We start from the raw sequence: 24,189 nt of genomic DNA, 5'->3' as shown, positions 1-24,189 counted from the left end.
GCTGTTATTGAGATAGCGAAAACTGAGAAGGTAACAGGGAGTAGTATTGGCTGTCGGCATAAGGAACTGGAGCACTGAGAATGGTAGCTAATCAGAACAGTGTGTTCACATCAGCCAATCATGATACCCTATATGGAGAGATGTTTTGTGATAGTCGGTCAATTTTTAATCTATTTCTTATGTGTGGAGTGCAACATGTGCAAAGGAATGTCTTTTTCACATTAGTTTACACACAAGTCTATACATTCAATATGTAGAAACGTGGCACTTATTAATGCTCTGCCACTGACCTACTGGGTGGCAAGTCACTTCCCCTCCCTGTGCCCCCATGTCCCCATTTGTGAATTGGGGATAATAATACTGATCTCCCTTTGTAAAGTGCTTTGAAATCTTCTGATGAAAAGTGCTCAAAAAGAGCTAGGTATTCTTGTTCTATGGCATAGTCTCATGATTTTATTCCCCAGGGAACAAAGGTGAGGAGGGAGAAGACATTTTATTAAAAAGTAGTTCAATGTTGCTTAATATTGACTTAGCTAACAAACTCCTTGTCCTTTGGCTTTGGAGTTTATTTCGTGAATGGTTATTAATCTGCGGGAACGTCCTGTTTTGAGATATTTAACAATACTGAAATCAAACTTCCCCAGCTGTCAGAGCAAAAGAAGCTGTACACTTACTAACTCATAATTGTATGACTATTTCTCACTTGTGCAAATCCCCTGTGCCTGAATGAGGGAGTCTGTACAGTTATTTCTTAATAACTTTGTGTAGTATACAAACCATTCTTACTACTTTCAGAATTTGACATCTGCTTGTCAACACTAAACATAACCACCTCCTTTTCTTATCTCCTCCTTCCTTCCCCCTAATAACACCTCTGTGATGATCGGGGAATTTGTCTGTACAATTTGTGAATTCTGTTTGAGATTATGAGCTCTGTATATGTCTATCAGACTGCAAACTCCATTTTGATTGTAAGGCTGGTCATTACCTTCCTACTGTCTTTTGACCTCTATCTTGAACCAGAATTCCAGAGGGGTGCTAGAGAGAGAGAGGGACCCAGAGTCTGGGCTCCATGCAGGGTCCAGAGGCTTAAAATTCCAGGGACCAGTGGCTGAGTTCCCTCACAGTAGTCTAGTGTTTGGCTGAAATGGGGCACTCAACTGTGGTCTCTTCACAGTTTCTTATATAACCAGATGCTCAATTGGCATTTACAATCACAAGTTGTTAAAGAACCTTGTGTGCTTTTATCCTCTCCAATAAGCCAGCCAAGTGCACTCCAGACTTCTAGCCCTTAAAGAGTGCTCCATTTTAGACCCTTCCCCATACGCTCTCATCCCTCCTCCAGTAGCAGCACATCTGTGAACTGGAGCGGTTTTTCATTACCTAGGCACTGAGATGGCTCTCTGGAACCCTTTTTAGAATCCTGTCACTAATTTAAGATGAAAGTTGAAGTGATTTCTCTGATTCCAACAGAGCTCATCTCTGCTCTGGATACAGTTAAATTGTCATTGCCAGAGTAGACTTATTTCTGGGGCTCATTCCTGAACCATTGAAGTCAGTGAGATTTTTTTTCTATTGACTTCAGTGGGGGCAGAAAAAAGGCCCTGAATGTCAAATTTGTTTCCTTTGGAATGCACCAGGTATTTTTTAAAAAATCCTAGAAAAGAATACTCTCGGATCTTTTGTCAGGTCTTAACATCCACCCCTCTTCAAATTACACAAGTTAACTCTCAATACAGAGTATATTATACTCATGAACAGAGTATAACCCTTCCAGCAAAAGTGGAGCTGCTTAACATATGTGTATGTATCCCTCTGTGTTTATGGCTAAGAAAAAGGTTTGTTTTATACATGAAAACAAATGAATGGCTTACTTAGTCCTTCCTTCCCTACACCCTGCAAACACAGATGCTCCTGAGACATAGTTTGTCACTGCCTAAGGACAAAAAATATGGAGGAAGCCAGTCTTGAAATACTAGTAGCACTTCATTACTCCTCACCTAATGCAACCCTGCTCAGCTTCTATTGCAGACCCAAGGGAAGTGGTAATACCTACTCCAGAAACTCCTCAAACCTTACAGCTGACTTTGAAATGCTTAGCATATTCCATTCTTAAGACAAGTATTTTCCCCCTAAACTTTTATATAAAAAAGGGAGTTTCCCCTTCCAATATTTGGAAGGGGACAACAGAGAAAAGGACACATCAAATACCATTTAAAGGAAAAACTCTCTTCCTCCACCAGGAAATTAATCTTATGAACTCTTCCTCAACACTTCTATAACAGGTGAAGTTACGGCAGCCCCTAATGAGAGAGTTGGCACTAACTAGGTAAATAAGATCTTTTATGCCAATTGCACTGATCAATAAAGAAAGGAAATGCTCTTAGTATTACCTATAGCATATAGGACAACTTTATTTATTTCTTCATTGCAAGGTTTTATTGCGAAGTGTGTTTTTAAAACAAACACTCATAAGAAATTCCCAGTTCTACTTATTTGGGCCCAATTCATAATAATGTAGCGGTAAAGTGGCCAGATCTCTTCATTACAGTTATCTGAAGCCCAATTTAGCAAAGGAGACAGAGTATGAAGGATAAAAGTGAAATGACTAGGGTAGTTAGGGCTAATACCCTCCTTCTTGCTCTCTAATGCTATGACACTTAATAGGCCTGCTGAAGCTGAAGCTGTTTTGGTCATTCAAATATAGGCTGCTTCTGCTTGTCATGATTAGTCTTTTCTTTTACCACAGTATTTGTAGTTCTGGCTTCTTCTGAGAGAGTTGATAGATTAGTGGTGGTCTGTACTATTACTGCCTATTGCAGGCTGCAGGCCCTTCTTTTTTTTCCCATATGACTAGGGCCCTACCAAATTCAAGGTCCGTTTTGGTCAATTTCACAGACATAGGATTTTAAAAATTGTAAATTTCACTATTTCAGCTATTTAAATCTGAAATTTCAGTGTTGTAACTGTAGGGTTCCTGACCCAAAAAGGAGTTGTGGGGGGTTTCAAGATTATTGTAGGGAGGGTTGCAGTACTGCTACCCTTAGTTCTGCACTGCTGCTAGAGGGGCACTTCTGCACCGCCTTCAGAGCTGGGCAGCTGGAAAGCGGCAGCTGCTGGCCGGGAGCCCAGCTCTGAAGGCAGAGCTGCCTCCAGCAGCAGCGCAGAAGTAAGGATGGCATGGTATGGTAAGGTATGGTATTGCCACCCTTACTTCTGCACTGCTGCCTACAGAGCTGGGCCCTCAGTCAGCAGTCGCCACCCTCCGGCTGCCCAGCTCTGTGCCCAGCAGCACAGAAGTAAGGATGGGATGGAATGGAATGGTAGTGCCGCCCTTACTTCTATGCTGCTGCTGGCAGGGTGCTGCCTTCAGAGCTGAGTGCCCAGCCAACAGCTGCCACTCTCCAGCCGCTCAGCTCTGAAGGCAGCGTAGAAGTAAGGGTGGCAACACCATGACCTCCCCCTACAAAAACCTTGTGATCCCCTGTAACTCCCTTTTGGGTCAGGACCCCCAATTTGAGAAACACTGGTCTCTCCCATGAAATCTGTATAGTATAGAATAAAAGCACACAAGTCCCGATTTCACGGTGGGGAGACCAGATTTCACTGTCCATGACGTGTTTTTCATGGCCGCGAATTTGGTCGGGCCCTACATATGACTAGCCTCCAATCGTAGGCACTGTTCCCTCTAAGCTGTGCATGTGTGCGCATGCACACAGATCCTAAACCCCGCGCACATGGAGAAACACCGCACGCACAAAAATTTGCACAACAATTTGCACAGAAAAATTTTTTGCACACAAGAAATTTTTTGCGCACACAGACTGTAAAAAATTAGAGGGAACATTGATCCTAGCTCAATCCTAGGCTACAATCATGGAGAGTGGAAATATAGGAGTTATTTACTTGTCTATTTTCATCTCTTCATCTATCAGTAATGGTCCCCATAATCTTCTCCTTCAGCTCAGAGATCTCTAGTCAGTTTGAGAAGTGTGGAGATAAAGACACTACTTCTGATGAGCCAAGAAAAACACCATGGCTTTTTATGGGGAACAGATTTAGGCTTCTCAAGCTAAGATCATCAAAAGAACATTCTTCTCTTTGAAGTTATGTTAATGCAATACCTGATTGCACTCCCACACCATGACTTTATACTCTTACAAAGACATGTAGCAGCCCTTCTGCAACTTTATAACTTCCTCAAATATTGAGATTTGAGTGTCTTTCTTCTAACCCTCTCTATACATGTTTGGTGCCAAAAGGCAGTTGATACAGATTATGGGATTACATATGCAGTTTGCTATTCCTTTCCTTCTCTCATTTTCTCTCAATCTGTGCATTGTTCCCATCCAGACTTCTGTGGGAGGGGATCAGATGGGACATAAGATTGGCAATATGTTGACTTGCACGCTGCATTTATAGTAAAGTTAAAAGAAAAACAATCCTTTTTTTAAAAATATTCAGAGTTCTTAATGTGTTGTTGGTACTCTTTCTGTGGGCAGGGGTCAGATGAGAATTACCGGTAGTTTATTTTCCAGATGCTTTAAGAAAGGATTGATTAAGCATCTAGAACTTGTGGCCCTGTCAAGGTAACTTACTGGTACATCTTGCCCTACAGTCATGGATTTTCCAAATCAAGGATTATTTTGGTTGAGAGGGACCTCCTGCTACATGGCAGCATTGATTAAATTGGGCTAGTTCAATCGTACCCATGTTAGAAAATGCAGGCGAGGACTAAAGGGGAGAACAATTCCTCATGGATTCCTTTATGGAATTCTGCTCAAGTTGTTTCACAGAGAGGTAAGTTTTGCCCCACTATGGAATATTTGTGATTCCACCTCCTATCTCAAATCTGGGATCTGCAGGAGACAAGTGCCCTCTATACTCACTATAGGAGCTACTGGTTCCTAGTAGAATGGATAAAATGGAGCTTTCTTTGCCCAGGTCTTTCTCTGACACCTAATCCCCCAAGAAACAACATTCAAGATGATTCCTTTACTGAGAGGGGCTCCATGGAAAACCTCCACAAGGGCCCAGTAAGAGTGGGATAATGGCACAGAGGCATCTGACCTCATTTGTCTGAATGAAACAAGAGATTTGTGTGTGCCTCATAGATCATGCTATGAGTCATTATTATAGGGGCCAGGTCTAGCACTCATGAAGGCACTTCCACAGCCATCCACAATAGTGTGTTCTGTTGCCCAATCGTTCCAGTAGTTATAGGTTTTCTTAATATTTAACATAATTTTCTCTGCTGCTGTTTAATTGGATTCTTACCTTATCAGTCCTTATCTAATGAGAGTAATTGCTTCCTGCCCTCTTAGAAGTATTCCCTTAATATATGTGATATTTGCTCAGTTTTGAGAGCACAACATGCACTTGCAACAGATGCCTTTCTCCAAGATTGGTAATGCAGAGTAGGCTTCTGTTTCCCCTGTGCTCTGATCCAAATGAATCTAGATTCAAACTTCCCCAAGATCTAGGTGGTTTTAAATCTGGCATTCCAGTCCTGGCACAACTGTAGTTAAAAATGCACAAGAGTTTGCCATACATTTTTTTTATTTTACAAAACCATTTCTAACTTGTAACTTTTATCAAAGAGTTAGTGTCCTTTAATGTTTGATTAGAAAGACATTACTTCAACAAGGGGATTTTAGTTCTTTGGATAGAACAGCCACAGATGAAATCTTTATTTATTGAGGAATGGAGAAATATTTACTCTGGTCATAACAAAAATATTTGTTGAAAATGTTCTGGTAGTGCCGTCACACCAGCTATAAGTGTGCCCAAAGCCTTTCCCTGTAAAACCAGTTAAAAGTAGTGACCCCATCAGAAGTTTGTCCAAAGCAGAGCAATAGGTCTGCCTCCCTCCCTGTGCTCCTCCAAAGTAACTGAAATTGACCATCTTGTCTTTGCTGTGTGAGTTTGATTCAGTGCCTGTGGAAGTCAATGGAAAGACTCCCATTGACTTCAGTGGGCTTTGGACCACATCCTTAGTTCAGAGGTGCCATCTCAATCAGGCTGAAACAGAAATGTCTTGGTTCAGGAACTCTGTTGAACTCCCTTCCTACGGATGTGGACCAGAGTTTTTTGTTGGTTCTCTTAAGTGGATATAAATCCAGATCACTGCACCTGTAGCTATTTTCCCCCTCCCTTTTGTTACCAGCTCTTCTTTTTGGATTGTTTTTCTTTACCAAGGTTTGATGATTGGTTATATCTGGACTGGCCCCAATTTTGGTGTAAATTGTTCATATGATATCCCATGTCCTCTGCTGGGGAGACAAAGGCTGTTAAAATTAATGAAAACAAATGAAGACCAATAGTTGTACCAGTGCCTGGAATTCTGCTACTTCTTTGGAAATAGTAACCCATTGTTAGCTAGAGAAGACATTAGCTTCTTTAAACTTCTGAAACTGCATGTACATAAAAGGCTAATCATAAGATGAAAATGAGATCACGCAATATAACATACTGGGTGGGAAACACATACCAGCTGTGTACATCTAAATGCTATATGTGGCTACGGGCTGCAATATCTGTATTAAGGCTCCAATTCAACAAAGCATCCTATTCAGCAAAGCACTTAAAGAATATGCCTAGCTCCCATTGTCGTCAAGTCATGAACTTAAATACTTTGCTGAGTCAGAGCTTTAAGGAGTTAAGAGTACACCTTAGTTCTGTATAAATGAAACTGACGTTCTGACCCAGGAAATTGGAGTATTTTTTCAGGCTGTGATGTCAGCAGGGTTGTAGTCAAGGATATGTCAATACACAGAGCATAATAACTGTTTGTTTTTGCAGATAAGCACACACCTTTTTTTTTTTTTTTTTCAATGTGAAAGCTGGTACTGACGTAACAAGGAAGGAAATGGTTTGTATAATCAATCCAGCAATGTACTGCCATCCTCATACGTACCTTCTATAAAGAAAAAGTCATTAAAACCCAACAATTATTTTGCATGGTGCTCTGGATTATGTATTCTCCTCTCGATGTTTTTTTTTTTAATCCTTTACTCCTGGCCATATCACTATCTGCATCTCAGGCTGGAGGCTGTCCTTCTGATTCTCCCTGCCACTGTTCTCCTGTGTAACTGGCAGGCACAGACTCCTGTCACTCTTTGTATGTGTTCTTGCTTACTTGCTGGCAGCTGTGCTAAATGCAGCGGCGGTTTCTGGTGTTAGAGAAGAACGAGCTGGAAGAAATTTTTATTTGATCTTAATAAAAGCAGCATTTTCAGCTTTAAGAGGAGAATTGTTTTTATTTATTTTAAGGAGATGTTTGAAATCAGGGACTGGATGTTACCAAATCAAGCTTATGCCTTTCTCTGTAAGAATCACTCATACAGTGAATAGCAGTGTAGGAACAAAAACAACGAGGAGTCCTTGTGGCACCTGAGAGACTAAGAAATGTATTTGGGCATAAGCGTTTGTGGGCTAGAATCCACTTCATCAGAAGCATAAAGTGGAAAATACAGCAGCAGGTATAAATACACAGCACATGAAAGGATGGGAGTTGCCTTACTAAGTGGGGGGTCAGTGCTAACAAGATAATTCAATTAACAGCAGGATACCAAGGGAGGATAAATCACTTTTGTAATAGTGATGAGAGAATGTTGGGACAGACCAACTTCCTTGAGGCCCAGCTTCCCTACTTGTTGCACAGATGGGGAGTGGATAAAGCTTTGGCTCCACCTCCATGAGCCAGCCAGCATTGTTGAGCTGGTGTAGAGGGGGATGTAGTCCGTGTTAGGCATCAGGCTGAGGCAGATCATTTCTCCTCTGGAGTAATAAAGGAACAAGGGGCCATATGGTGACTGGGCAACTCTGTACTGCCAGGGTTTGTGATAAAGTCACAATTTATCCCATACTGTATGGCGTTTCTCTCTACTAGTTGTGCCAAAACTAAACATTTAACATACGGAGTAGGCGTGTTTGTTTTTCTGAAATTGGTCCCAAGTTGCTGGATTACTTGTGAACCAGAAATGGTCTACTTTGAGGATAAGATTGGTCATAATCAAGGACAATGCTTCAGCTTCCAAGGCAGGGGCCAGTTTTTTCCCCACCTTGAATAGTTGTGAATGCTAATTATTCTGCTTGGAGGAGGATGACAAGTGCTATTTCTAAAGTGGGAAAGTGAAGTACAGTATTTGTTTGGGCCTGTACTGGAATATTGTGGGCCTAGTCATAGAAAACAACTCTCTCCAATAGCTTTTGTAGTGGAGCTATTCCTTTAGATACCACAGAAAGGGCTGTATTTGGAAACTGAATTAAAAAAATCTCTTTTTGAAGCTGTGTATATAATGACAATAGCCACTATTGTCAAATGTCAGAAAAAAGCAAGCTGCACAATGGCTACCCAAGATCACAACTATCTAGTGTAATTTTAATAAGCTTCAATGTAATGCCAAGGACCTGATTCTGCAAACACCACGTTTAACTTTACTAGTTTAAATACTGCCATTGAAATGAATGGGCCTACCCATGGTAGTAAAGTAGAGCATGTATGTTTGCAGGATCAGGCATAAGTAAAATCATGTTAGGAGCGAATGAGTTTGTTTAACTGTGAAAGCTGGGACAGGCAGTACAGGGGAGAAAATGAAATGAAGCATAACTTTCCAGTGAGAGCTGTGAGATGTTTTGTAAGCAGACTGCTGGAGCCCAGGATATTACATTATACAAAATAGAAGCTGTCTGTGCTGTAGAGGATAATTAAAGCTGCTACTTGATAACTGTTTACATTACTGAGTACTGAATAAACTAAACAGATTCTTAAAAACACAACTGAAATAAGGGTTTGTACAAATTAGAGAAGGGGGAATTAGACTAAGTCCATCTTCCTGTAAATGTAGGACCTAGTTTCTTGACAGAGTCTGATCCTGAAAAGTCTCCTACGTGTTTGTAGAATCATAGAATCTCAGGGTTGAAAGGGACCTAAGGAAGTCATCTAGTTCATTCCCCTGCTCAAAGCAGAGCCAATCCCCAATTTTTGCCCCATCCATAAATGGCACCCTCAAGGGTTGAGCTCACAACCCTAGGTTTAGCAGGCCAATGCTCAAACCACTGAGCTGTCCCTCCTCCCCACGTTCATGCTTCTGTTCTTTGGGTATGGTGAGCAGTGTTACCCACTCCCACAATTTTATCATAAGTCTAGCAATATTTAGTATTTTTATTTAAGCCCTAGCGACAGGAATCAAGTATATACATGAGCAGTTCAGCTTTCATTTTTTTTAAAAAAAGTAAATTTCTAGCCTTCCTGGTTATTGAGTAAAGTTTAAAAATGTGATGCAAATGCACAAACCAGATGGCAAATAAAACAACCCACAAATCATTATTTTTAAGCCATTTTCATGAATCTGCCTCATAATTTTTGAACATTTGAGACTGGCAGTACTAGGAGAGTAGCCTGATCGAATTCCTCAGATTGCATAAAGTTAAGCACCTGCATGGGTTTTTGAAGGATTGGGGCCAATGACTGTACCATGTCTCAGACTGATGACATTTGATAAGTAGGCACTGTTCTGGAAATGTATCTTGTATTTTCAAAATCTCAAACAAATACAAAAGCATAACAAAAAAAGCCTGAATGCACAAATTAAAAGTGTCAGGTTAAAACTCCTTTTATATACAAAACAAAAAACAAAACAAAAAAAACAACCCTTACAAATAGTACCTTTTGTTGATTAAAACAAAAGTTTAGAAATATAACTAAGGTCCAGGCAGTCTCCACTCAGGTGGGACTCATTTCTGGCGCAGAACCCGACTTTCCATCATTTTATATTTGGTTGCCTCTCCTGGCTTGGCCAATAAAAACACACCAATCGCTTTCACTCGTGTTTCTGGTCAGTTTCGCTTTCAGAGTCCACTGCACGTAGCACGAGGGTGCTGCAATTGTGTATCGAACAAGCCGGGGGGGGGGGGGGGGGGGGGGGGGGGGGGAAACACGTGTTTTCTGTTCCCTGGAACTCGTGGGTTTTCATCGAGAGAGCATTTCAGGTAGGGCGGTGTTTACACAACCTAAAATTTGTGCCCAAACTGGTGACCCGACAGCGATTACTTGTAACAACGGAAACACAGCTGGAATGGACGCTTTGGAATGAAATGCCTCAGGGTCCCCAGCACGCTGCACACGCTGCTGAGTGATACGCGGGGCAGGGTAACCGCATAACCGGCGGGAGCTGTGTCTCTCCCGCGTCCTGTGGCTTCCCCTCTCGGCCCTGGGCACGCGGCGCCGCTCGCTTCTTCCCCACCACAGGGCCGAGCTGCGGGGAGGCGCGCCCGGCGGACAGGCTCTCCTCCAGCGCACGGAAAGCTGGGGCCGGCTGAGCATGAATGAAACCCGAGGGAGCCACGCCCGCAGCGCGGCTGAAGCAGGAAGTATCCGAGCAGCAAGGAAGCAGCAGCCAGGGCTGCGCTGAGGCAGTGCACTGCAAGCTGATCTCCAGGCGCGATTTTCTGGTAAACTCTTGTACTAGGGTCGGTCTGTGCCTAAGCTGGGAACCTGCGGGGGGGAGTCTCGGGCTCTGGGAGGGGGTTAGCTGGAGGGGGGGGGGAGTGATGCTGGTTAGGGAGATGCACCTGCTGCCGCCGCCTGGGAATAATGATTTCCACCTATGCGTGACAGGGAGGGTGTGAGTGGCACGGGCCAAGAGTCACAGCTTTGTGCTAATTTTCCAGACAGAGAGGGGGGGTCTTTATTTCTGGTTGCCCTCTTTTGCCGGCACCTGCATCTCCCCCTCCCCGTCCTACTTATTAACTCTACCGCTGCTTCGCTCCGTAAAGCCTTTTGAAGATACACAGTTTGCGTGGAAGAGGCTGTACACAAGGTGATCTCAGTCCGGCACGCTCTTGCATGAGTAGTTGCCCTGGCTTCGGTGAGACTAGACTGTTCGCACGGGTACGTTTTGGGGTAAGGGGACTAATCTGTAGGGGTGAAACAGAACGTCTTCCCCCGGCTGACATCCTCATTTCCCCTAGGGATGGGGTTGAGGGTGAATCATCGTTCCTGCTTCCTTTTCCCAAGCTGACAGTCAGTTGAATGTCTGGACGTCTGGAAGTGCTTGAAATGTGATGGAAGCTAGTGGTGTGTTCAGAAATAAATTCTGTTGGTGGTTGTTGTTTTTTTCCTCGTGTGGGTTGAAAGAGTGGTAAGAATCTACTAGCTGCAGGTCCCAGACAGGAAGTTTCCTCAGAGACATTACTGATAACCACAGTATGAGGTAAACTTATAGGCACCATGACAGGTTTCAGAGTAACAACCGTGTTAGTCTGTATTCGCAAAAAGAAAAGGAGGACTTGTGGCACCTTAGAGACTAACCAATTTATTTGAGCATGAGCTTTCGTGAGCTACAGCTCCGATGAAGTGAGTTGTAGCTCACAAAAGCTTATGCTCAAATAAATTGGTTAGTCTCTAAGGTGCCACAAGTACTCCTTTTCTTTTTGTTTATAGGCACCATTTATACAACAGATTGTTTTGCAAGAAACCTGTATTTGTCTTGAAAAGGGAAGATAGTAATGGGGTGTGCGTGTGTTTATATAATTTAAGGCACAGTGTCTCGGACAAGCAACACTAAAGCGATGTCAAAACTCAGAGATAAACTCTGCTCTAGGTGGTGTTGAATGTGAAACCTACATCCTGGAAAGTTTTCATAAAGACCAGGAAGTTCCACCACCTGTTAAAAAAGAGAAACTTAGATTCTCTCTTTCCTCTGTTGTCAAAATGCTCTAGGAGTAATCATTATGCAGCCAATAATGACTATTCATATTTAAATACCAGTGTTGTTGATTCATCATGTTGACGCTTTGGGAGACTGGGAAGTTGTCACCAATGCAACATTTCAGCTTTACTGGTCATCACAGACCAATTCAAGCTATGTTGCTATTCGAGAAGGTTTTGTTTTTTAGGTTTCTTGTTTGTTTTGTGTTTTTGTTTTGAAATCCCTTATGAGTTAAAACAAAGCATCCTGGGTGCCAGTATGCCTCATTTGTTTATTAAAAGAGTTTATAAACTAATGAAAATAGCAGTTTAGGGCTAGGTTTTGGACTTTGTGTTTGATTCAGGGAGTGAAAACTACTTACATCTCTGCATGGTCTATTGGGACCTTGGGCCCAAGCATGCAGAGGTAAGTGGGTGCTGCATACCTGCTTACTCTATTTCTCCCAGAGTAGGTGGGAGTGGGCAGAGCCTTCTCTCCAATCCCCCAATGCACTGGGCAGCACAGCTTAGGCCAGCTTTGAGGGTTATTGCAATTTTCTGCCAGCTGCAAATTACTATACTTTCACGGAGCAAGGAGGAAGCAGGGTGGGGAATTATGCCTCAGGTGACTGTAATGCACAGTGCCTCTGGAGATGATGCAGTGTATGCAAAACCCTAGCTCAGTGCTCTGCCTAAAGGCACAATCTAGCCCTTAGAATGCAAGTACCATTTTGAAGTTAATTATAGCATGCCTTCCACAATGCTGTAATAGAATGAGGAGATGATAAAATATTAATTTATCCAAGGCCAGATTTAGGAGCAGGTGATCCAGGCGACTGCCTGGGGTGCTGGGCTTGGGAAGGCACCGGGCTCGCAGATTTACAGATCCTAGCATGCAAACTTATTGTCTTATATGACCGGGTTAAATCATTCATGCAAATCATGCATCAAAGTCATGAAATAGGCTACAAATGCAATAAAAAAATAAGGTATTCAGAAGTTTAACAAATGGAGCAGGGGGCACCTAAGACATTCCTTGCCTGGGGTGCCGTTTGGTCTAGGGTCAGCCTTGCATTTGTCTACCATGCTTGAGGTGCCCCTTTCCTGCTATTCAGTTGCTTCTTTTAGGTTAGAAAATTAGGTCCTTAGTGTTACTGAAAACAAAAGACTTGGAAACAAGTTAAAAGGTGGGTTTTTTTTCCTGATTTGTATATTTACACTTTAATAAAAAAAAGAAAATGATTCATCAGTAAGTTACCTATTATAGTTGCCATTGCCTTTGTAACGTACTACTGTCCCTTCCACAAATTAACTTAATATTAATACTTCATGCTGCCATAGAATGAATATAACTGTTGTTGCTATGGCTACATCTTTGTCACTCTTGTCACAAGAGTCACAGATTCTCATTTTCTTTCTTAAACCACTTCAGACATCTGGTGAACTGTCGGGTGGCTGGATGGATGGGATGATAAACAATTGCAATTTTTTTCACTGAGAACTTAGGCTGAGCTCTGCTCATAAAAACAGAGTTTTGGGGCTTTCTGTGGGTGGTGGATAAGAAGGTGAAATCATTCCCCACAAACCAGTGTCAGGGTGCTGTGCTGCACTTTTCATGCAGCTATTATTTCAGCCTTCTGCACCAGTTGTATGAGGCACAAATTTCTGCTGGAGCCCCGTTGTGGCCTTCATACCAACTTGTGTGGGACTAGTATGGAAATATATATAGGAGGTGTGTAGGCATTCCTGTGTGACTGTTTCAGCAGCAGAACCCTCTGTACAGGGTGTAAATTATGTGGCGGGAGGGGGCCTTGAGCAGGCTGTCCATAGCACGTGTGAACTTCACTCATGAAGAAAGGAAAAGTTAAACCAGGGTCAGCATGAGAAGCTAAGGGAGCAAGTGCAGAGCAACAAGAAAAACATATGGCAAGCTAATGGTGAATTCATGGTGAGAGGTGTAATTATTCCAGAGGTGATGAGATTTCTCCATCCCAAAGGCATAAAAACAAAACATCTAAAATATAGGTAGAGTTAGGTTAGATTTAGAAAGGTCAGCTTTGATACAACCATTATTGTGTTAAATACTGTCTGCTGTTGGAAGAGCAAAAGGACAGTTCTTATTTGTGCTAATACAGGAGAATAAAGATTAAAGGAATAAAGCTCACAAATCAATGCCTCTGGCTGCCATGTGACATCTAACAATCCTATCCTAAGACAAGTCCTAGTTATTAGCAATAGTGAGTACTTTAAAATAAGATTTTTCTTTAGCTTACATTCTTTTGCTTGTCTAGGGAGGTCAGTCTCAGTCTTATTACTTATCAGCCTCGGCCAAACATGCCAAATAGCAGCATGAATAGTGCACCATGCAATACCTGAAATGTGCACCTTTTCCTATTAGAGAAGAGGGTCTAAAGCAACTGTGTTGGGCCAGGAATTGGCAAGTTCCCTATGGCATCAGAAATTTGAGTGCTTTTGGTGTTTTTAGAATACATCTTTTCCTGGTAGGGAATTGCCCACTTGCAGTCTCTTGGGACCAGAAGCAAAATCCAATGAAATCAATGGGTTCTATCCGTTGACTTCAGTGGCCTTTAGATCACATCCTCAATGAAGTCTTTTATCTGTACTGACGTCTTAAAGAAAAATTGTATTTAGGCTTGGTACCAACAAGTAAGAAAGGCAGCCTTTACAAATTTGTAATTTTTAAGTGGCTTAAGCTATTTCTCCAAATTTTTGATGTCTATAAAGTTGCAGTAGTATGTTTACATTACTGAAAGAGGGAATCACTGATTAAAACTATAATTAAAATGCTAACTTTTCAACATTGCTTTGGTGGTGTGTTTTTTTTAAAAAAAAAAAACAGTTGAGTGAAGAGCTGACCATTCAAAGTGACAGAAAATATCAAAGAGGAGACCTAAAAGGAGATCTGCTTAGTGTGACATCTCTTCAGAACCATTTTGAAAAGTGCAAGTACACGACATTCAGAGCATCTTTGATAAAAAGCCTGAATCCAGGACAATCCTTTTCCAAATATAGCATTTTGTCACCTAAAACCCAGATCCTGGCAGTGAAGTAAATGGCTCAACTTCCCCCTGGAGTTCGCTTCATCGTTTTATTTACAAGCGATCAGTGGTAAGTTTTCAAGGATATCTTACAGACATCGCTCTCGGACAATATCAGATGTTTTCTGTGAAAGATTGTTCCATTGACTCAGTTTCTCTAACTTTTTATTTCTTGGAATATAAAACAAGTCTTTGGTAAGGAAATGTTGATTTAATTGCATAATGAAGAGCATTGCCAAAGATTTTTGAATCGGGAGATTTGACGCTAATACAGAGTGATCTGGGGGGGCTGGAATACATTTCCATCACCATTAATTTTGTAAGCTACAGAATAAACACGTCTCCAGTTCTACTTCACATATTATGTGCTTGGGGAGGTGAATCACAGCCTTTATTTTGAGTTGCTTGGTTTATCTCTGTCGAAAAAAATCAATCTGTTTATCCTGGACCCAGATCTTCTTTCTTCTCCTGGGTCGTATCATCATTTTATTTGTAACAGTGCCTAGCACAATAGGACCTTGATCTTGGTTGGTGCTACTATAAAATAAGTAACTATATTTGTCTGTTCTTGGAAACTAAAATCTGGAAGTCTTTTGACAACTTTTTAATTCTGTTTTGGTCTTGTCAGCTCTTTTCATGCTTTCAAGAGGGAGAGAGATAATTTGCCACTCTTATCTTGAAATCACTTATTTACTGTAACAAAGGAAAGAAATCAGTACTTCCCATTTGATCGATTTTTATCATACGCTTCATCTAACAGAGCTGCAAGGCAAGAGTCATTGCAGTTTTATTGTTTATTAAATGAAATCTTCAGCAATGGGCATAACATTGAGCACCCAATGTAAGTTATGATACCAAAACCCAGATGGTGTGTTTGGGTAGCCTTACTTGCGGAGTCTTCTGTGCCGGTTTTACAAGCTAAGCAGGGCTAAACATTGTCAATTCTTGGATAAGAGGCCTCCAAGAAAATCCAGGAAATTGCTTGTGCTGGAGGATGTGTTAGCAATTCAGTAACTTGTATGTTTGCCTCTCAGTCAGTACTTGACCGATGCCTTAGAATAGCATTAGGGTCTACTGTATTTCTGGAGATACCATCCATTAGACAACACCCAAAACTGAAGTCCTGCCCCCTTGTGGTCACTTAGGATCCTGTGGTGGTTTTTGCAGCAGGAGGCATGTTGGCCATGTGTTTTGGCACAATACCAAGTATATGGCTTTTACAGAGTGCTGTGGCTACTTACAGGTCTATTGGAGATTTAAATTGATACATTATATTTGTTCACGCTTTTGCTTATATATGCAGACAGACAACTGGATTTTATGTAGGATGCTGTGCTGAAGACATACAGCATGTAGCACTGTATAATCTATCAGACCATATACTTAACAGGTATTGGAAGCAAAGTTGGAAGAGAATCTACTAAAGTACAACAAATCTTTCAAACTATTCTTCTCCATTTAAAAAAATGCACTAATGGTTATAAAGTAGATGTGAATGAAACCATCAGTGTAAAGGCAAGCATTCTCAAACTTTTTTTTCTAGGATGGCTCACCTCTCATTGTCATAGGAACACACCTATCACATTTCCAATCAGATCACATCCCTTTGGCAACTACAATTGCTCACGTGGAAAAGCAATAATAGGAAAATAAATAACATTGTTTATTTTTCTTTTGTTTCTCTTTTAATATGCATTAGCAACTGGAAAGAGAGAAGAGCCAGCACTATGTGCTCTGTCCCACACACTCTCATTTGTGAATCTCGGGGGGTGCAAAAATGATGTTTTGTTCTGATGCTGGCTTAAATATAGAAACTATTGAAACTGCTAAAATTTATACCCCAATACACAGTAGTTAGTTAATTTAGAGTCTCTTTAGCTTTAGGGTTTATGATGTGAAGTGGAAAAAAATGTGAAGAATACTTCAAAATATTTTGTTTTACGTAAGATGGTGGTAAATATAAATCTAGTGAATGAAATCACTTAGAAATATTAAAATAAATGCTGATTTTTCTTTTGTTACAGGTGCAGGGCCTTCATTTTTGTTCTTACCTTTTTGCTATATGCTAGTTTCCACTTGTCAAGGAAACCTATTAGTATAGTGAAGGTAAGCAACAATGAATCATTTTGTTTAAATAGCCTCCTAATTTTGTCAAACGGGGAAGTATACTTTTGTGTGTGGTTTTGTTTTGTTTTTTTCAAAGACAGTGTTAAAGTTTAACCCACAATGCTGTGAAAACAAGTGCCGATAATTACAGTTGTCGTAACACAGTCCCATGCTATACATTTTTGGTGAGACCACACCTAGAATACCGCACATATTTCTGGTTTTAGGCCCTCACGTGAGTTAAGCTAAGTACATGTGTAACTGTTTGCGGGATCAAGGCTTGAAATCTTAGAAGAGTTGCTCAGAGCTGAGGAATCAGTCGAGACTAAGTAAACTATGTGGATTAGATCTTCAAGACGATTTTGGTTCTTGTGCAGTACCATGCATGAGCTAGTGCAGTGATGTCAGAGGAATATAATCTGTTTCATTTTAACTTTAGACTTTTAGCACAGATTGGCCGTACATTAACCTGAAGTTATTTCTCATGTATATTTTTAACTTTATTGCTTAATAGCCTGTTCATATTAAAGCCTGGCTCCATACAGTAAATAAATAGCATTGGAGTTGTTATCAGAATGCAAATTGCTTAGATATGGTTTCATTGTTTACATTTCAAATTGTCAAGTGTTTCATTAACCTTTTGATTTCATTCCCTCTAAGAACCTATTTACCCAAGGGGTAAAACTGACTTTAGTATTGTTTCCCTGATCTCTATAAATTGGGATCGTCCATATGAAAACCATGTTATCTTACTTAAGATTATATTTGGTTGGGGTTATAAAATAGTATTTTTTTTAAGAGAGTATAGTTCTCAAGTGTGAAATTCCCATCCATACTACTCTGGAAATCAGTGTTAGATCTTCCTGTTGATAGCTTGGCCTTAAGCAGAGTAAGCAGTTACTTGATCTAATTAAAAACTAATCAACTAAATCCCTTCCTCCCTGTATCTCCTTTGAAGTTTCCTGCAGCTTGATGTGTCAAACTATATTTTCTATTTTTATTTTTAGACTTGGTGGTGGTTTTTTTTCCTCCCCTTTTTTTAATACTGATCCTTCCGAAGTCTGTTTCTGCAGTGTCCATATATTTTCCTTTTGGGTGTAATGATACGCTAACTCATGGGCTCCACTCCTGCAACGTGATCTGTACGCGCAGATTCCTACATGTGTATGGAGTCCTGGTTATGTCAATGGGACTCTTCACACACCTAGAAGTCTGCTCATGCACATCAGCTTGCAGCATTGATATGTGCAAGTAGTTGTGTGCTTGGGGATGAGGAGAAATGTTTAAGATACAAACTGAAAAATAAAATTAAAAAATTTGTGTTGAAGGAAAGGGGATTGCAATGTTCTCCTATGACATAAGGACAAATTCTGCCCTTATTCACAGCAGTGTAAATCCAGAGTAACTTCACTGAAATTAATGGAGCTATTCCAAATTTACACCTGTGTGGCTGAGAACATCACTTGCATAGGAGCATTTTTAGAAAACTATACCATTACCCCTTTATATATTGTGAACATTGTGAAGAGATCACTTCTTCTTGTGGTGAAGGTATTCTGCTTCTCTTTGATATGTATGGTATCATGTACCACTGAAGTATGCTTGTTGACTTCTGTGGGAGCTGCTGGGCGAACTGGGCCATTTCCCCAGCATGTTTCGAAATGTGTTGTTGGAGATGCCATCACTCCCATGAAATCTAAAATCCAAGTCCTAGCCTATTTCTGATCATCAAAGTTCCCATAGCACTTGTAGTGAGAATAGGGGTGTTGAACTCTGCTGTGTCAATCCTGGTAATTACATTTTGCCTACCTAAATTTCCCTTGCAGTTTCAATAGGGTGTGTTTTTTCTCTTCTATCCCTGTCCTAAATTTGGCTGTGCTGCATTATATGGGATGAAATACAATATATTGCCACTGGTGCTGCAAAGATTGACACACATGCTTAACGCTGTGCACGCTGACTTTAATAGGACTATTCACAGTACTTAAAGTTAAGCAGGTACATAATTGTTTGCAAGACTGGGACTGTAGTTTTTGTCAATTTTGGAGCCCAGTCTTGAGTCCTGCTCCCAGCGAAGCCAATGGCAAAACTTCCATTGACTTCTAAGAGGTGTAGGATTGTGTTACTCCAATCTTATACCAGTGTAACTCCCAGCCAAACTTTTTAGGGATCCTTTAGCGTTCACAGTGACACAAAACTGCAGCGTAACAGTGGTTCATCAGGCCGAGTGTTTGGGGATCTCTCAGTATGAAAAGCACTGTCGCTATAACATGTGGTGAAGGGTATTTCACATATAGGGACTGATCCAAAGTCATTACAATGGATATTAGAGAGATGAGTAAGATAATATCTTTTATTGGACCAACCTGAAGAGCCATGTGTGGCTCTAAAGCTTGTCTCACCAACAGAAGTTGGTTCAGTAAAAAAAAAAAAGTTACCTCACCCACCTTGTCTTTCTAATATCGTGGCACCAACACAGCTATAACAGCACTGCAAATTAAAAAGGATAGACATACCATTGACTTAAATGGGCTTTGGTTTGGGCCCATAAATAGCTAGATTTGTTAAATTTGCTTCTCTATTGTGTATAGCAGGATTCTGTATTGAGTGAGTTTTATATTGTCAGATTCTCTTTCTCTTTCTACATTAGGGAGAACTACATAAGCACTGTGCTCTTCCAAATGAAGTTGAACTCAGCTCCTACAAAGAATATGCCATCCCGATTCAGCCTGCTAAAAAATTTTCTAATGAGTCTCAGTGTGGTTGGGAGCCATTTGGTGAGTTCATTTGCATGCTAATTTTGTAATAATGATATTTATACAATTGTTGTACCTTGTTACTTATCACAGGGATTCTTCCCATGGAAAAACGGGTAGGAGGTGCATGTTTTGTTTTTAATTTAACCTGGCTAATATGTCGTGAGTGTCCCAAATGAAATGAAGTTTTAAATGGCAAGTCTCTTACAATAACTTCTTTTCCAAATAAATTATGAGTTCAGCTGCTGAAATCTAAACTATTAGAGCTGGTTTTAAACTTTTGATGGAACAAATTTCAGTTAGAAAATGCAAAATTGTCAAATCTAAATGTTTCATGGGAATGTGGTGATTCCATATATGTTTGTTATGGAAATGTGCCAAAACTGATCATTTTGACTTTCTCACGTCATTTCATTTTAACATTTACATTTTATGTGGTCCTGATACTATTGAAACAAAACAATTCAATGCTTCCAGAATTTCCAGTCAGTGGAAAAAATCAATGTTTCCAATTTGGAACAAAAACAACTTTTGAAATGTCAGAATTTCCCATGGAATTCTAACCAGCTCTATAAACTATTCATTGGTACCAGGCACATTCCAGAAATGCTGGCACCTTCAAAACAAAGAAAATATGCTCATGTAGAAAATTAAATTGTAATTAAAAGGCTATGTTTTGCTTATTTACAAGTTAATACCATAATAATTTGAATATAATAATTGAGATTTTGAATAAGTGCTTGACATCTCATGTTCAGCATCTGATCATAAACAGGGAATGTCAGTAGAACAGAAGATCCTAGTAACTTGATAGCCCACTAGCAAAGGAGAAACTGTTCAATTATTACTAACTAAGGCTGTGATCCTGCACCCTGAGCTATGTGTCGGTAGACCCCTGTGTTACCAAGTGGCCTGGTAACCCACTGTACATTTGTAGCTCTGGGACTCTAGGGCATACTGCTGAGCACATACCCTTCCTTAGGAAGTGGGGTGCTGCCATCTAGCCATCTCTGGGACTCTAGGGCATACTGCTGAGCACATACCCTTCCTTAGGAAGTGGGGTGCTGCCATCTAGCCATCTTAGACCCTGAAAACCAGTGTTTGAGACCCTGCTCACCGGTCTCCCCATCCCCCATTGCTTACACACACTCAGAGTTCCACCTAGCCCATGAGCACTCTGGGGTTCCTAGTTTAACCTTTTTGGGGAAAATGTGGCAGTTAAGCAAGGAGCACAGTTCACCAGAAGAATTTCTTCGACAGTGACTTTACTGATAAAGTACTACAGAGCTTTGCAAATGACAGTCCTGAAACGCACTCTCCTCTAGTCTGTGCTCACTCCTTCTTTTGAGTCAATGGTTCATCAGCATTTCAGTCTGAGCAGAGTTCTCCTTTAAATTCTCCTTACACGGCTCTTAAATAGGGCCTCTGCTTGTGTGCCATGTGTCACAGTTTCAGGGAAACTGTACCTGCATATTCTCCCTTTGATCTTGCAACCACCTGCAAGCTAGTTGGGGACCATATTGTATGAAGTTTAAGAATGGTTTATGTATCACTGTGGGCCAGGGAGTGTATGCAAAGCTCCCCAGAGGGTGGCACTTCTCTGGAGCTGTTTACAGCCTGAGTGATTTGCCTCCATCACCCTCCTACTGCTTTTAGTTCCTGGAGGAGCCGGTGGTAACTCTTCCCCCACTGGAGTTGCCTACAATCCCTGGCCTAGCGTGATGTAAAAACCATTCATAAAATTACTACAGTAGGGTCCTGAACTATACTGGATGAGGTTGCAACATCTGTCACACCACGTACTCAAACTGAGGGCTGGTCCACGCTAGAGAATTAGATTGACCTAGCTACATCGCTATGTGAAAAATCCATACCTCTGAGCAACATGGTTAAGCTGGCCTACATCCCCATGTAGATAGGCTAGGCTATATATGGAAGAATTCTTCTGTTGACCTAGCTACCATCTCTTGGGGAGGTAGATTTACTACAGTGATGGGAGAACCCCTTCAATCATTGTAGTAAGTGTCTGCACAGAAAAGCTACAGCTGCAGTAGTGTTGTAAATGCAGACCTAGGCTGAGAATCTCCAGATCCACCAGGCATACTTCCCAACACCCCCCCCACACACACACACACACACATCGTGGCCGTCCCCTGTGTAGAAAGGGATGGTCCCCATTCTTCCATGGGATGGTCCAGCAGTTGAGAATCATTCAAAGTTGATAGCCCTGGATTGCTGTCAGTGTGATGATCCTTCAGTGAAATGTCAAATACCTTTCCAGGGCTGGGTAGCTGTTGGAAATGTAGTACAAATGTCTGTTCCTGGACAGGTTTCAGAGTAGCAGCCGTGTTAGTCTGTATTCGCAAAAAGAAAAGGAGGACTTGTGGCACCTTAGAGACTAACCAATTTATTTGAGCATAAGCTTTCGTGAGCTACAGCTCACGATAGCTTATGCTCAAATAAATTCTAAGGTGCCACAAGTCCTCCTTTTCTTGTTCCTGGACAGAGTGCAGACTAGTGTTCCACACATGGTACAAACCAGAATTCATAATGAGATCCAGACATGTCTTCTTCTGTCACGCTCTGTGCCTGGGTGAAGCTCCACTGCAGGGCTCTGTGTGGGTGTAGGGTCTGCACACGTGGAGGTCAGTGCATGATTGGGGCCTAAAAGGGTATGTGTGTAACTTTGATAGACTAGGTCCTGAGGGGGTAAAAACACCTTAAACTTTTTTCCTTTCAGAAGCCACTGATTAAAAGTTCCTGTTGAGTACAGTGTTATATTCAACAGGTTTCTACAAATAATCAATTTAAAAGCTGAAAATTGGGGGAAATTACATGATCTTGAACACCAATGTTGTTTTCATGACCTTTTTGGCTTGTTTCTTTATGAAGTCAGTCTGTAGCCATGACTAATTTGAGGCCCAAGGAGTGCTCAAAATGGGGAAGGAAAAGCAGGAACTCTGACGAGTCCTAATTTTTCAAACCGCTTCCTCCTCTTGTGCATGATCACCTGTGACCCCTATTTAGCAAAATCTGTGCATGTGGCAACTTTAAACCTATGAATTCTCCTGTTGAAATTGGTGGAGCTTCTCAGATGCTTGAAGTTTGGCATGTGTTTTAGTCCCTTGCTGAACCAAGCCTGTGTGCAGTTCATAGACTTTGTGCATAAATCCAACACCGTTTTTTTAGCTGAAAATTTTCAATCAATAGTCATTCTCCCATCACTGGTCGAGCAACAACGAACATTTTTATTACCATGTGTCTAACCTTACTCCTTTTCATCCAATATGTCAAAATAATGGCCCTGATCCTGAGATTTGTATCTGCATGGATGGCCTCTTGGCACACAGAGAGCCCCATTGATTCTAGTGGGCTCCTAAGAATGCCCATACTGGGTCAGACCAATGGTCCATCTAGCCCAGTAGCCTGAATTTTGACTGGGGCCAATGCCAGATGCTTCAGAGGGAATGAACAGAATGATTATTGAGTGATCCATCCGCTGTAATCCAGTTCCAGCTTCTGGCAGTCAGCGGTTTAGGGACATATGGGCTGCAAGGGCCCACACAAGCAGGTCTGATTACAGGATCAGAGATAACATTGTAAAGGAGGGGGGGAAATTACAGAAATATTTATTTTCTAGTATTAAAGGACAAAGCACAACATCCTTCTAATTTTTTTTTAAAGTAGTTAGTCTTTTTAAAAATCCATCTGGCAATCTGTTTCCGCCATCTTTGCAGTTAGGACCTGACATATTTGAAAAGTATATTTTCCTTTTAGGGAATATTAATTTTTTTTAAGACTTTTGTGAACTTTGTTTTCTTAGAAGCTTGAAAATACAATATAGTTTGCTAATAAATTTGTGTTTTCCATTTCCAAATGTTGTATTTTATATGAATTGGGTAAGGGGAGATTAAGAATGCTTCGAACAATATTTTTCTAATATGTAGTAGATGAAAACAGAAAATATAGTATTATTTGGTTAAGTAGAATGCAAAGTATCAAGAAACTGGCATTCTCCTTTTTTTTTTTTTTCCCCCCCCCCGCTAGAAAATTCACTTAAAACTAAAAATGCCTATTCGGGGGTGGGAGTTCTTGTTTTTTAAAGATTTCCAAGACCTGTACATGAAATATATAGTAAGGGTTTGAAAGCGATTGATAAACTTATTCCACTGATTTGTTTTGAAAATGTATTCTTAGACAAGAACAATTACAAGCAATTACTGGGAGCCCTGGATTACTCATTTCTGTGTGCTTATGCAGTTGGAATGTATTTGAGGTAATTCCTTTAGACTTTTTTTCATACATCTTGAATTATTGATTCAGAAGGCTGCCCTGCTTCTAATCTGTTATCCTTCCCTTTTGGGAAGCTTCTGATGAATGATCACTGAAGAAGGAGAAACTTGGATTGTCTCACACATGCCAAGCCCTGAGTTAGTCACTGTGGAAAAACGTGCCTAACCTGAAACCCTTATAGAAATTCATAGGAAAGATTCTTACTCCCTTGAACAGAAATGTATCACAGGGGACAGTCTAGCCCATATACATCAATGAATATGTCTAAATAGCAGCTGGGTGG

The 24,189-nt window shown here is 40.9% G+C and overlaps 1 protein-coding gene across 2 annotated transcripts in view; it reads left to right on the top strand.

The window, feature by feature from the left end:
* Positions 1-10,372: 10,372 nt before the first annotated feature.
* SLC37A1 (solute carrier family 37 member 1) overlaps positions 10,373-24,189 on the top strand; it is a 60,264-nt gene continuing 46,447 nt past the window's right edge. For both annotated transcript variants that reach the window (XM_073359754.1, XM_073359744.1), the window contains exons 1-5: positions 10,373-10,455; positions 14,553-14,821; positions 16,776-16,857; positions 19,508-19,634; positions 23,811-23,889. In XM_073359754.1, coding sequence (XP_073215855.1) covers positions 14,766-14,821; positions 16,776-16,857; positions 19,508-19,634; positions 23,811-23,889 — 344 coding nt within the window. In that variant the 5' untranslated portion in view covers positions 10,373-10,455; positions 14,553-14,765. The remainder of the gene's footprint in view (positions 10,456-14,552; positions 14,822-16,775; positions 16,858-19,507; positions 19,635-23,810; positions 23,890-24,189) is intronic.

The sequence above is a fragment of the Lepidochelys kempii genome, chromosome 1, assembly GCF_965140265.1.
Source record: "Lepidochelys kempii isolate rLepKem1 chromosome 1, rLepKem1.hap2, whole genome shotgun sequence".
In the NCBI taxonomy this organism is placed as follows: domain Eukaryota; kingdom Metazoa; phylum Chordata; order Testudines; family Cheloniidae; genus Lepidochelys; species Lepidochelys kempii.
Note: the sequence above shows the minus strand (reverse complement) of the source record. Positions and strands in the feature narration are given on the sequence as shown.